This window comes from Asterias amurensis, chromosome 15, assembly GCF_032118995.1.
Source record: "Asterias amurensis chromosome 15, ASM3211899v1".
Taxonomy (NCBI): Eukaryota; Metazoa; Echinodermata; class Asteroidea; order Forcipulatida; family Asteriidae; genus Asterias; species Asterias amurensis.
Genome location: NC_092662.1, coordinates 15,684,928 through 15,699,075, shown reverse-complemented (window position 1 = coordinate 15,699,075; position 14,148 = coordinate 15,684,928). Strand labels below are relative to the sequence as shown.

The window sequence follows — 14,148 nt, the reverse complement described above, 5'->3', positions numbered from 1 at the left end:
GCTTTACTTTTTGAGAAAACATTAAAACAATATCAATTCTCGATATCGAGATTTACAGATTTATTTTAAACATATGTCATGACACGGCGAAACGTGTGTAAACAAGGGTGGGTTTTCCCATTATTTTCTCCCCACTCCGATGACCGATTGAGCCTAAATTTTCACAGGTTTGTTATTTTATGTAAGTTGTGATACACGAAGTGTGGGCCTTGGACAATACTGTTTACCGAAAGTGTCCAATGGCTTTAAATAATTAGAGTGTGGGTTCGAATCCCGGTCGTGACACTTGTGTCCTTGAGCAAGATGCAAATACTACAATTGCTTCTCTTCACCCAGAGGTACAAAGTAAACGTGTACCTGCGAGGGTAGAGGTTGAAATTGTGTATGAAAAAGCCACTAGCTCAGGCTGTCATATTCCCCAGGGAGCTGAGATTTTAAAAGGAATGTTATTGGCCCAATGACCAGAACACTAATGAAAAGAGCATTGAGATGTTAATTGTGAAATGCGCTATATATAAGACCTTGTATTATGAATTAATTATAATTATCATTCAGTAAGGGCGCTGTTTGCATTTTGTGAGGTCTATTGACACATTGTATTCCTTCTTACCGGATGCTCTGTCTCCGCACACAGCACAAATTCCTTTATTCATTGACGACCCGGGCATGCCCAGCGGCGAATGCGCCCCTTGGTTGAGCAGTGACGACGGTGACAATGACATATGTGACATCATGGACTGTGACATGGGGTGGGTTGGGATACCGGAGGGCCCGATCATGGGCTTGATGTCCTCCTGTGACGAGACCGATGACACCGATCCCATACTGCTGAGGGTCGGCGACTGCATGGCTTGTGGGTGCATCATGCCGCCGTGTACGAGCGACGGGGACGTTATGAGTGGAGGGGAACCCATGTTGCGATTGTTCGACATCGGCGGGGGTGAGCCCATCGTACTGGTGGGCGACTGGATGGACGTGATGGAGTTTATCGAATCTGCAAAGTCAACAAGATAAAATAAAAAAAACATAAATTTACTTTTGTATAAAATTATGACCACCTAAATTTCTTGATAATATATCATACTAGTGGCAGCAGATCAGACATGATATTTTTGTTCTTGGAAAACAAATAGGAATACATTTTATCTTTTACAAGGGCTGATCTTCATGCATGGTTTATAGGCTATAATAGACATTTCAGGCTATTTAAGCACAATTTGTACAATTTTTCCAAAGGCACACAAAACAGACTAAAGTGCATGTACATGTAGGAAGAATCATGCCTGCTTGGCGAACTTTGCAAGGGCACCGCAGCAAAAGCACAGGGCACCACAGCATCTGCTGCGGGTGCCGTGGGTTATTTTAAGGCCTGTATTTCACACACATGAATATTGCCCTCATGTGCAACCAAATAGTACTCATACTACATGAATGTGAGAATGTTTACGTGCACAGTACATTAACCTTTCCCCTTTTGACTTCCTAACAGAATACACAGGAAATAACCCCAACCCCACTCCACAGCACCCAACCTAACTCTGTTAAACACATTTCCATGCATCCGTCTGACAAGTCCCTGACCTTCGCAAATAACCCCTCTCCCAAAACCCTCCCCCCCTTAAAAAAAGTTTTCCCGCAGGGCAATACAAATGAAGCATCAAAATGTTTTGACAACATGTCTGATGACCAACCTTGAGACATTTTTTAGAGCATTACACATTATTTCATGTGGAATTTGCAGGCCTAATTACAGTGTGGGGCCTACCGCACAGCGGGTGTACTGTACACACCACCGCAGCTACATGTACTTTGCAGCACCAGCCCAAACAGAACCTCAAAACCCTCAGAGGGAGTGTAATGATGGGGCACCGGTTATTTCCACACAGGAAGTGTACTGGAACTGCCCTACAGATGACCCCTAGTCTGTATGACTCTCCCTCCACTCTTGCAGGGCACCAGCCATCCAGGGATCCCAGGGCTAACCACACATTTCCCTTTTTTTTTTGAGGGGGGGGGGGAACTAAACTGCGAGCGATGCAACATGTGGCATCACTAAAATTATAAGAAAGGCGGAGAATTGGGTGTTTTTTACTGAATTCTGCAGGGACTGAGGGGAAATCCTACCCTTTTTATAAGAAAACATATCCTGGAATCTCTGACTAAAAAGCCTTCCACACAAGCGCAGAATACATTTAGCAAGGGTCCCTTGCTAAACTGTAGCATGGATGTAAACAATTCTACAGGGAGAACGGAGAGGAAATCCTACCCTTGCTTGTTTCTGACTCTCTCTTGTTTTTGTGACTAAAGCTATGAAGTTTAGATGTAAGGGGGTGCAAAGAGATCACCTCAATAATTTAAGGAGAGCGGCTTATAGCCCTCCTTGTGTTGCTTGAAATGAAGAACTGCACAAAAGGATTTCTTCTTTTGAAGTCTATTTTGAAATTTGTTGCAAGGCAAAAAGGAAGTGATGTTACAATGAAAACGAGCGACTGAACAAAGATATCAAAGTCACATGAAATGTTTACAGATCGACCACTACAGGGGTCTTTATAAAATATTCACTGCATTGCGCAGCTTTTTTTTCTTGAAGAACCCTGTGAGAATTCCTTGGAAACAAAATCTAAAAAAGAAAAGCTAAGTATGGCCTTGCCTTTTGGGAGCGGCCGCAGACAAAAAATATTCGGACAACTCCTGAACGAAAACCTTGCCTCAAGAGATGTTTTTTTCCAGGCAATTTGATTGAAGGCAACAAAGTGTGCTTGCATGCGAAAGGAACTTTGATAGCACAAGAGACGCCAATAATGATAATAACAAAGACATTTGTAAAGCCCCTAATACAAAAGCCTCTAAGCATGTACAATAAGTGAAAGAAACAAAACAAGATAGCAGATTACAAATAAGCAGCTTCAAACAAATGAGTTTTGAACAGAGACTTTGAAACAGTATAAAGAACCAGCCTGGCGAATGTGCACAGGAAGACAATTCCAATCAAATGGAACCAGTGTAAGAAAATTATCTTTGAAGATAAAAAAATGGAAGAAGCTCTTGAAAATATGGTGTCTCACTATTGACAAGAAAATTGTGTGAACAATCAAATTGTGAAAATACGGAAGCCAAGGTTGCCCAGGTGCCCCAATATGTATGCATACTACAGTACATTGTTAGTTTCCTTATTAAGATTTTCAAAAAGTAAGTGCCCCTTGCTCTCAAAAATGAAATTCCAGGCCTAAAATGTTGACAAGCCTTTATTTCACAGAGGCAACAAAGGTGATTGACTCCAAGCCTTGGTGCCCCTTAATTACCCTACATGTACATGTACAATGAACGAGTGAAAACGCCCTGAAGCCCTTTATTCAGAATGTTGTATTGCTCAGTTCTCAATCTCTTAAAGACACTGGACACTATTAGTAATTATCAAAGACCAGTCTTTTCACTTGCTGTATCTCAACGTATGCATACAGTAACAAACCTACGAAAATTTGAGCTCAAGCGGTCATCAAAGTTGCGAGATAATAATCAAAGAAAAAAACACCCTTGTCACACGAAGTTGTGTGCTTTCAGATGCTTGATTTCGAGGCCTCAAAATTCTAAATCTGAGGTCTCGACATCAAATTTGTGGAAAATTACTTCTTTCTTGAGAACTACTTCACTTCAGAGGGAGCTGTTTCTCACATTGTTTTATACCATCAACCTCTCCCCATTACTCGTTACCAAGTGAGGTTTTATGCTGATAACTATTTTGAGTAATTACCAATAGTGTCCACTGCCTTTAAACACCACAATTCAATAAGATTCAAGGCATAACAGATCATTTTCCAGCTGGAATCAACTCAGCATGTAAATTTATGATCAAAAACGAAACAAAATATTATAATCACCTCAAGTCAAAACACTTGATTTATTGCTTGGTATGAATAGCTATTATTTTATTTTGTTCTGTTTCTTCATATCTATAATGAATGCCTGCATCTTTTGAAAATTGTGGAGTAGTAAAATTTGTTATTGATTGCTTTATGTGTAGTTTTGTACTTCTCTTTCTGCTGTTTTCTAAAGCACTCTGTATAAAATTTGTAAAAAGCACTATATAAATTGATTAGATTACTCTTTTTATTATTATTAAAATAAAAAATACTTTTATTTTAGTTTATTATTCTCAACTGGGTGCCCGATGGACATGCTCATAAAAGAAATGAAAAACCGTTTCCAGAAAATTATTATTTTTCATATCATATTTAAGTACCGCAAAAATAAATTTACAGATGCCCCTTTCCCTTGTGTAGCAGAGCAAAATGTGTCAGGACGATTTTCAAAAGTCGTCATTTGCTACATGTACTCGATATTACCATTCTAGCTGCACAAAACTTGTTCAATTAAATAAAGTGCTGGATGAAATCGTTCCCAGCAACTAAACATGTAGAATTTTCCACATTAATTGCTTTCCACTCTCTTATATATATCCCAACATTTAAACCCCATACACCTGTTTCAAATACATGATAAAAAACAATCGCCAAATACTAGCCAAGTAGAATACCCAAACAAACCCACGCACTCTACGAACAAAAACACTCCCTCTGAATGAACCCAAATACAACGACAGACAAAATGGCTACCGTTAGCCTGAGCGCACGCAGGCAGGCAAAGCAGCGAGGCCCCCATGTAAATAGACACAAAGCTGACCTGACCGTGACCTTTGTAATGCAATATAGACAGTCCAGACAGTGCTGGCTCTGTTTGTGTGTGTGTGTCGTACCTATGACTGTGCACTGACGTTGTAGAGCTGTTGTGTGGAGAATTTCAAGCGCTGTGCATTTTTCTTTTCTCAATGCTGTATGCAAACCCACACACTCCATTAAAAGAAATGTTCCACATGTACGGGTTTATCTCTGCCGCAGCGTACGTACACCGCGAGTGAGCGAGCGAGCATGCGTGAGTGTGCAGTAGTGCAGGAATTATACCCTGACTCAATGGACAGGGGCTGTAATATGTTTACTCCTAACTCGGCAATGTATTTAACACATGTTCTTGATCAAGTTGAGATAAAATATTATTCGGAATCTATTATGATGAGCAAAGGTTGCAGTTTGTATTTGTGGTGAAGTTTTTACTGTACTGTACGTAAAAAAAATAACGTCATTGCACAACAACATTTAATAAGCAGGGTTATTATTTATTAAAATGAATTTGAAAAAAAATCAGAAATATATTTGGAGCTCATAAGGAAATCATTTTACCCTGGGTTTAATCACTTAGGATTTTGTTATACATGTAGGAGAGTCAAATAAAATTGCTGTTTTTGGATGCTTGTAATTTTTAAACCATTGCTTTTTTCTTTTCTTTTGGAAGGTGAATTACTCTGAATGACACTTATTGAAAAACAAAACAAAAATATTTGCTTAACAAAATATTAATTTTGAACAAATTTGTTTCCAACAAAGGCCAATTCAAATCCTGGTTAGAAGACAAACAAATCTGCTTCTCAAATAATGTTGAAAACTTAAAGACAGTGGACACTATTGGTAATTGTCAAAGACCAGTCTTCTCACTCAGTGTATCTCAACAGATGCATAAAATAACAAACTTGTGAAAATTTGAGCTAAATCGGTCGTCGAAGTTGAGAGACAATAATGAAAGAAAAAACACCCTTGTCACAGGAAATTGTGTGCTTTCAGATGCTTGATTTCGAGACCTCAAATTCTAAATTTGAGGTCTCAAAATCAAACTCGTGGAAAATTACTTCTTTCTCGAAAACTACAATGTACGTTACTTCAGAGGGAACCGTTTTTCACAATGGCTTACACTATCAACCTCTCCCCATTACTCGTTACCAAGTAAGGTTTTATGCTAATAATTGTTTTGAGTAATTACCAATAGTGTCCACTGCCTTTAAGGGTTGTTTTTATGCCAGTACTTCATGAAAGATCACCGATGCGTCGTAGTGTGCTCTTTAAATGTCAGTTCATCAAACTTTCTCTGCGATCTGATTACTTTTATGCAGACCATGTACATGTAGGTATTTTTATAAGATGAGTATTTCAAACAGACAGACTTCATGGCATTCATTTACCTAAAGACACTGGACACTAATGGTTATTGTCAAAGACCAGTCTTCTCATTTGGTGAAGCTCAACATGTGCTTAAAATAACAAACCTGTGAAAATTTGAGCTCAATTGGTGGTCGAAGTTGCAAGATAATAATGAAAGAAAAAACACCCTTGTTACACGAATTTGTGTGCAGTTGGATGGTTGATTTCGAGACCTCAAATTCTAAATCCGAGGTCTCAAAATCAAATTCGTGGAAAATTACTTCTTTCTCGAAAACTATGGCTGTTCCGAGGGAGCAGTTCTCACAATGTTTTATACCATCAACCTCTCCCCATTACTCGTCACCAAGTAAGGTTTTATGCTAATAATTATTTTGAGTAATTACCAATAGTGTCCACTGCCTTTAATACTATAAGTTATCACACAAGCGCGAGTGGAATACGGACAAATATAGCGCTAATTGCGTCCCGTCTACAACGAGGCCAAAGCAAACTTGAAACGTAACATTGAACACACAAGACGCAGGTAGTGATATTCGCCGTGCAATATGTAGGTTTATATCACCATTCCGTTTCTGCAAATCTGATTGGAGGATTAGCTTACTAGTACAACTCTCATAGAGTATAAATCTGGATGTCTTCTAAATGTACTATGTAGACAAAATAAAAACTACATGTACAAATGGTTAAACTTAACAATCCCAATTCAGTTCAATTCACAAAATAGTTAGTGACCCGAAGCTTTGAACTTAGCAGAGTCACTTATTTTATTGTTTGCATTTACATGTAGGGGCCTATACCATTAGTTGGTAAGCAGTTTGCAACCAGCAATAAACACAATTTTCAATTCAATTAAACTAAGACTTTATAACTTGTTGTTTACATTGTGCAATTTTTCATGAATAAGAATGAAACAACCACCAACGACGCCAAGGCATACAAGTAATTTTTCTATAAAAAAAAATCATATATTTTTAACATTCCAGTTTCATCTGAAACTATGAAAAAGAGAAAAAAGAGCAAGGAAAAACAACAGATTATTTTTAAAACAGGATAGAGGCTAACATTGTGAGTACATATTTTTTATGATTTTGGTACTATTTACAGATAGTTAATTACTATTTATTTTTAGCATTTTCAGTATTATGTAAAACTATACGCTGTGGCGCTTCTTCTTAGCTAACGAAAGATTTGTTGCTATTTTCAGATGGTTTATTTATTAAATTGTTATTTCCTGGCAGCTGCAAATGTTTTTGTCAATGTACATTATGTAGCATGGGGGACTTCTTGTGTGTAGGTGGCAGCAGACTTTTACCATGGCCCAGTTTCATAAAGCTGTTAAGCAGCAAAATAACGCTTTGCAAATTTCTACGCTACGCTTTAAACGGGTGGAGCATGCTGGACCGGAACATCCGGAGAAAAATCACTGGGCAGGCTCGAGCTTCTAGATGGCGCTCGACATGATGATGAGCACCGGTCACAACGACGTAAATTTTAAGCAATTTGGGTTGGTAACCAGTTTCTGTTTAACAATATTTTTCTGTGTCTTTTTCTGTATTTTTTGTTTCAACGAAAATTGAAGTTGATCCTTTATATAAAAATAATTTAGAAAAAGAAAAAAAGGGGGGGAGGTGGCCTTTAAAAAAGGAAGCGGGTGGGGACGATAACAAGTTTTTTTTTTGGGGGGGGGCCTAATGATGTATCCATGTATTGGATGTGAATACTGCTATCCCATCATTCTATGTATTCAATTAGTAGACCACATTACTGGAGAGAAACGACCCTAATGAGGGAATCAGGGACACAGCTCGGGACATAATGTATCCAATTATGGAACGAAAAATTTACCGCTAGGAATACGTACACTGCACAAAATACGCACGTTCGCAGGGTTTGAAATACTTCATGGTTGGAACAACCGCATCACCACGGCGGTACAACCGAACACGAGAAGAAAAAAAAACGCTCAACTAATGATCAAAGCTCAAACATAATCATGATACATGATACGCTGTCAAATCGTCTGGGTTGCTTAAAAAATTAATTACATTTTCGCCTTCATGAAGTCAAGGTCATTTTGGTGCAAGTTTTTCTGCCACAGTATGCAAACAAAATTTTCGTACAGGCAAACAAAATTTGCTTTCTGGTAAACAGCTTAAATGAAATTGGGCCACGATACAGCATGTGTACTGGAACGGAAGTTTTAAATGCTGGCCTAAATGCTTCGTTTTTAGAAAGGGCAAGGGCGCCAAGGCATTTCCTCCTCGGTAAAGGACACCCTATGAGGGAAACAAAATTACTTGACCATTTCGAGGGCACCGAGGCAATGACAAGGGGACATGGAGGCAATTGCCTTTGTTGCCTCTGTGAAGTATCAGGCATGTAAATGCTGGCACTACATCTTTAATGTTCCTCATGTTTTACTTTTGGAAATTGATTATTTAATATAGATGGCTTACAGCGCTGTAAACAGAACACTCCTCCTCTCCACACACACATGACAGATGGGCAGATGGACTGCCAGGAAAAGGTTGCTACATTCATACATCATACACGTATCTACAGTGTACCTAAAAATCTTAAAGGATAGGATACGTTTGGTCATCACTTATAAAATTTATGAGAACAAAACCTTACTGAACAGCTTTCGATAGAGTATTAAAGACACTGGACACTATTGGTAATTGTCAAAGACCAATCTTCTCACATGGTGTATCTCAACATATGTATGCATAAAAATGACTAACCTGTGAAAATTTGAGCTCAATTGGTCGTCAAAAATGTGAGATATTAATAAAAGAAAAACACCCTTGTCACACAAAGTTGTACGCTTTCATATGCTTGATTTCGAGACCTCGATTCTAAATCTGACGTCTCAAAATCAAATTCTTGGAAAACTATGTTACTTCAGGGGAAGGCCTTTCTCACAATGTCTTTATTATCAACAGCTCCCCATTACTCCTTACCAAGTAAGGTTTTATGCTAATAATTTTTTTGAGTAGATTACCAATCGTGTCCACTGCCTTTAATTGAAAACATCTTTCAATATTATCCTATTGCATCATGTACACTGCAGTATGTAAATGTCATACTCTATATCATGTTGTTGTAGAACCAGCAGGGAGCTGCAGCATAATATTTGGCATGTTTTGAGGTCAACTTGCCTACGGCAGTTTTCTGTTTTGCATAAAAATAATTTCTCCCTCATGGATTAAAAAAACCACACGAACAGTGAAAATAAATGACAAATCAATTTGTCAAGGATGTACACGTCGTATGGTGAGGTAATTTCGATAAATTTTGTTTAATTTTGAAGTGTGCTGGGAAATGCCTTTTTTCCTTTTACCATTAATCCTGTTGTGTGTGTGCCCAGCGCTTGAATTTTAAGGTTAATGTTGAAAAGACTTAGAAGGCTTCTTTCTCAAAACTGTTACTACAATGTAGACCAGTTGAAGACACAGTATCAAAATGCAATCTGTCTTCACAGTTTAGTGTCTTAAAGGCAGTGGACATTGGTAATTGTCAAAGACCAGTCTTCTCTCTTGGTGTATCTCAACATATGCATAAAATAACAAACCTGTGAAAATTTGAGCTCAATCGGTCATCGAACTTCGAGATAATAATGAGAGAAAAAAACACCCTTGTCACACAAAGTTGTGTGCGTTTGGATGGTTGATTTCGAGACCTCAAGTTCTAAATCTGAGGTCTCGAAATCAAATTCGTGGAAAATTAGTTCTTTCTTGAAAACTATGGCACTTCAGAGGGAGTCGTTTCTCACAATGTTTTATACCACCAACCTCTCCCCATTACTCGTCACAAAGAAAGGTTTTATGCTAATAATTATTCTGAGTAGTTACCAATAGTGTCCACTGCCTTTAAGTTTTTTTTTAACACCACTAAGAGAATGTTGATCCCATTTGTCTTTGGAAATATCTAGGTACACAGGCCTGGAATTTCACATTTGAAAAGGGCAAGGTCACTTCCATTTTGCAAAGGGCACTTCCATTACAAAATCTCGAAGGCTGTAAGAAACTTTTGAAGGGGCACCAAGACCACATGTACAATTGATTCACACGACTCTCCAGAAAACTTTGCTCTGTGACTTTCACTTTTTTTTCCCTCAAAAACTTGATGACTTATGAAGCTGAAACTTCTACACAGGTAACTTTTATTACATCATGGAGGTAGAAATTTTCATTCACAGTGAGTAAGGATTAACGTCATGGCCAAACACTTGATATACAAAAGGTATCAAAAACCCTTAAATGCCTGTAGTGAGACGACCTTAGTTTTTAAGGTCAACGCCCTACCCCTCTTCTCTTTCTCAGAAAGGCATCCATTAGGCCTACCTCGGCTCTTCGGCTTGTGGTTTTAGCATTGTACACTGAACAGTGAAGTTACAGAGTATGAACATCAGGCCTGATAATTCACGGAGGCACTATAGGCGACTGTCTCCATGCCCCCTGGTTTGCTGGTATTGTCTTGGTGCCCTTGAAATGCTACAATGTATTGTAGAAATGTTTACAATTTCTTCATAGGGTGCCCTGTTCCATGAAGAAAACGCCTTGGTGCCCTTGCTCTTTACAGGCCTGTGTATTAAGCCATTAGTGAAACCAATTGCCCAACTAGAATGAAAAATCAGATGGGCCATGTACAATGTAGTTAGCTCTTCCTTTAAAAGTTATGGAAAACCGATGATATCATTTCAAAGCAATTGAATATGAGACGGGAAACTCTAGCGATGATTTCCCTTTCTATTGCACAAAGTATGTATTTGTTTGTTTCGACAGTTTGTTTTGACAAGCCAGGTGCAGGATATGAGCAAGCTGATAATGGCCAGAAGCTCCTCCCGAGGTGGTTACTGGCACACACCACTGAACTCAGAGAGTTTCCTTGTTGTCTTCCTAACATCTAAATCAGGGGAAATTGTTCACAGAGTTATCAAAATAACACACACTCTCTGGTGATCGTAATCACAACTCTCCTTCCTAGATACAGTGACCATTAGGCCCGGGCAAGTAGTTAAAGGCACGGGATACTATTGGTAATTACTCAAAATAATTATTAGCATCAAAACTTACTTGGTAACGAGCAATGGAGAGCTGTTGATAGTATAAAACATTGTGAAACCTCCATCTCCCTCTGAAGTAACGTTGTTTTTGAGAAAGAAGTAATTTCTCACTCAAATTATTTGAATTGATTTCAAGAGAACCCTGGATTTGCAAGATACATTTAGGGTTGCCCAGTAATGAGCAGACTCCTTTTGACCTCTGCGCGAGGGCGCCCTACTCCTTTTCAATGGACATTGTGAATTACTAATAAGTCAATTTGAGGTTAGTGGGTGACAGGTTATCTTTCAGGTGTTACATCATCAGGCTAGGTAGTTGGGAAGCCCAACTGCAATCATAACATTTATTTAACAACAGCTTAGCCAAAACATGCACAGATAGTGTGCCTTACTGCAGTTGACCACTCTAGATGGTCCGACACCTCCTATGTATGTTCTGACACCCCTGATGTATGTTCTGACAGCCTCAATGTATATTCTGTCACCCCTCATGTATATTCTGACACCCGAACGTAATGTAAGTTGCGACAACTATTAATATTCTGAGACTAGACAATCCTATTTTCTGACTTCAGGCAACCTTTTATTCCGTTAACCCCTTCTGATCTACACTCTAAGGTTAGAAATACGGTACAGCATCAAGCCCGATCATACTTCTTGCCAATGCGAATGCAATACAAATGTTGACATCACAAGACTGCTTTCGCAGCGATGAGAACATTTAAACAGATGAGAATTATTCATTTCGTCAAAATTTGGCAGGAAGTATGAACCATGCTGCAGGCCTTGTTGAATTTCATCCTTAAAGGGGCTCAGAAATTTTCCTCTGAAGGGCTTCTTCCACTTAGTCATAGTGTATGAGAAAAATGTACTAAAACCTTGAGAAGGGCACCACGGCAAAGGCACAGGGCACCACAGCTGATGTGGCTGCCGTGGTTTTATACGCAGTCTGCAGTGTATATATAGGGTAAGGATTAGGATTAAGATAAGGAATAAAACAATATCCAGAAAGCAGTGTAGGAACATACATGTACATGTACATGATGTCGGAACATGTCCAAACATCCATTGTGGGTGTAATACGATATCTTGCTGTATACAAAAATAAATTTATGTACATTTTAAAACAGATTTATTTAAATACCAAGAAGTCCGAGATAATTGATAATCATGCGGCATGATCCTATCATAACCATGTATGCAAATAAACCCTTCACCTGTGCCTTCCCTCAGAGGTCCACAGGTCCAACCCAAATGAAGGTCAACAAAGTGCAGTAACACTGTATGGTAATGAATAGAAAAAAACAGGTGTTTGGGGTCTTGCTCTGATTCCAAAAAAACACCTACAATTCAACAACAATCACTTTCACACGAGAGCTATTTAGCAAGGGTCCCTTGCTAAATTGTAGCGTGGTTATACACTTTCACAAAATGTACCTCTTGTTAAAGAACAGTTTGTGAACTGTCCAAGGTCTCAATTGTAAAATCGTGTCAAACAATTGCAACCATTTTACAACCATGCTACAAATAAGCAAGGGACCACTGTTAAATTGCTGTTCGTGTGAATAGCACTTTACTCTACAAATGCTTACAAAACCTATGACTCTGTAGCTTCACTCAAGATTTGAAAGATTTAGACTTGAACATCCTACATAAATACGGCAGCAGCGGTGGGATAACCACTCATTCTTGGCAACATGCCAGGCAAACTGATCTCATCAAAGTTGACAGTTTTTACAAAATTTACGTTATGAAGGATTTTGAAGCAAAACAAACGGGGAGGGGGTGCAGGGAGGATATGAGCCAGAGGGTTAGCTATGGGTGCCTGGGTGTCTTCTGGACACCCCGTTTTAAATTTGGACACGCCGTTTTATCAGTCATTTGCATGTTAAAGGCAGTGGACACTATTGGTAATTACTTAAAACAATTATTGGCATAAAACCTTACTTGGTAACGAGTAATGGGGAGAGGTTGGTAGTATAAAACATAGTGAGAAACGGCTCGCTCTGAAGTGGTTAGTTTTCAAGAAAGAAGTCATTTTCCACGACTTTGATTTTGAGAACTCAGATTTAGAATTTGAGGTCTTATCTCGAAATCAAGCATCAAAAGCACACAACTCCATGTGACAAGGGTGTTTTTTTCTTTAATTATTATCTCTTAACTTCGATGACTGATTGAGCTCAAATTTTCACAGGTTTGTTATTTTATGAATTTGACAATTACCAATAGTGTCCAGTGTCTTTAATGTATTGTAAGTGAACGTTTTAGACACCCAGTTTTGAACTTTCCAGCAAATGTGGAAACCCTTTTGATTTTACCAAATCCAGCTGAAACCTTGGTCCAAGGGTCAAGAATTTATAAAACTACCGATCCAATGTGAATTTGTTCCACCAAAAACTGGACAGTTCAAGCGAACCAAAAATGAGTGTTGACCAAATACCCTCAAAAAGTTGTTCTGAATAACAATAATGGTTTTTTGTCCCTTTTATAAATCACTTTCCCTGAGGGAATTTTAAAACTTTTCGTTTTCATAATGATTTCTAAAAATAGTCAACAGTTCAGACAACTTTTCTACATTTCTTAGCCTTACGAAACTACGTTTCAAAAGTGGATCTGTTCCACCAAAACAACTAGACAATATGTGAGCTCAAGCGAATCAAAAATGAGTGTTGTTCAAAGACCATCACATTTTCTGAAGAGCGTTAACGTTTTTTGTCTCTCTTATAAATCTTTGTTCATTTTTCAAAACAAGTTCTAAAAATAGTCAGAACAATAAAGGCAGCAATGTACTTTTCATAAAAACGTTTTTTGTCTCTCTTATAAATCTTTGTTCATTTTTGAAAATGAGTTCTAAAAAATAGTCAGAACAATAAAGGCAGCAATGTACTTTTCATAAAAACGCATTTATTTACATTCTAAGAGAGGCATTGGACCGCAAAGATTGTAACCTTTCAAGTTTCAAAATGGACCAGTGCACCCCTTTACGGTGAACCCGATCTGAATAAATGACTCACTGTATTGTAACTAAAGACCTGT

General features: G+C 38.4%; 1 protein-coding gene across 2 annotated transcripts in view; it reads right to left on the bottom strand.

Moving 5' to 3' along the window:
- Positions 1–14,148, bottom strand: part of LOC139947980 (retinoic acid receptor RXR-alpha-B-like) — a 42,564-nt gene that overhangs the window by 20,780 nt on the left and 7,636 nt on the right. For both annotated transcript variants that reach the window (XM_071945917.1, XM_071945918.1), the window contains exon 2: positions 611–994. In XM_071945917.1, coding sequence (XP_071802018.1) covers positions 611–994 — 384 coding nt within the window. The remainder of the gene's footprint in view (positions 1–610; positions 995–14,148) is intronic.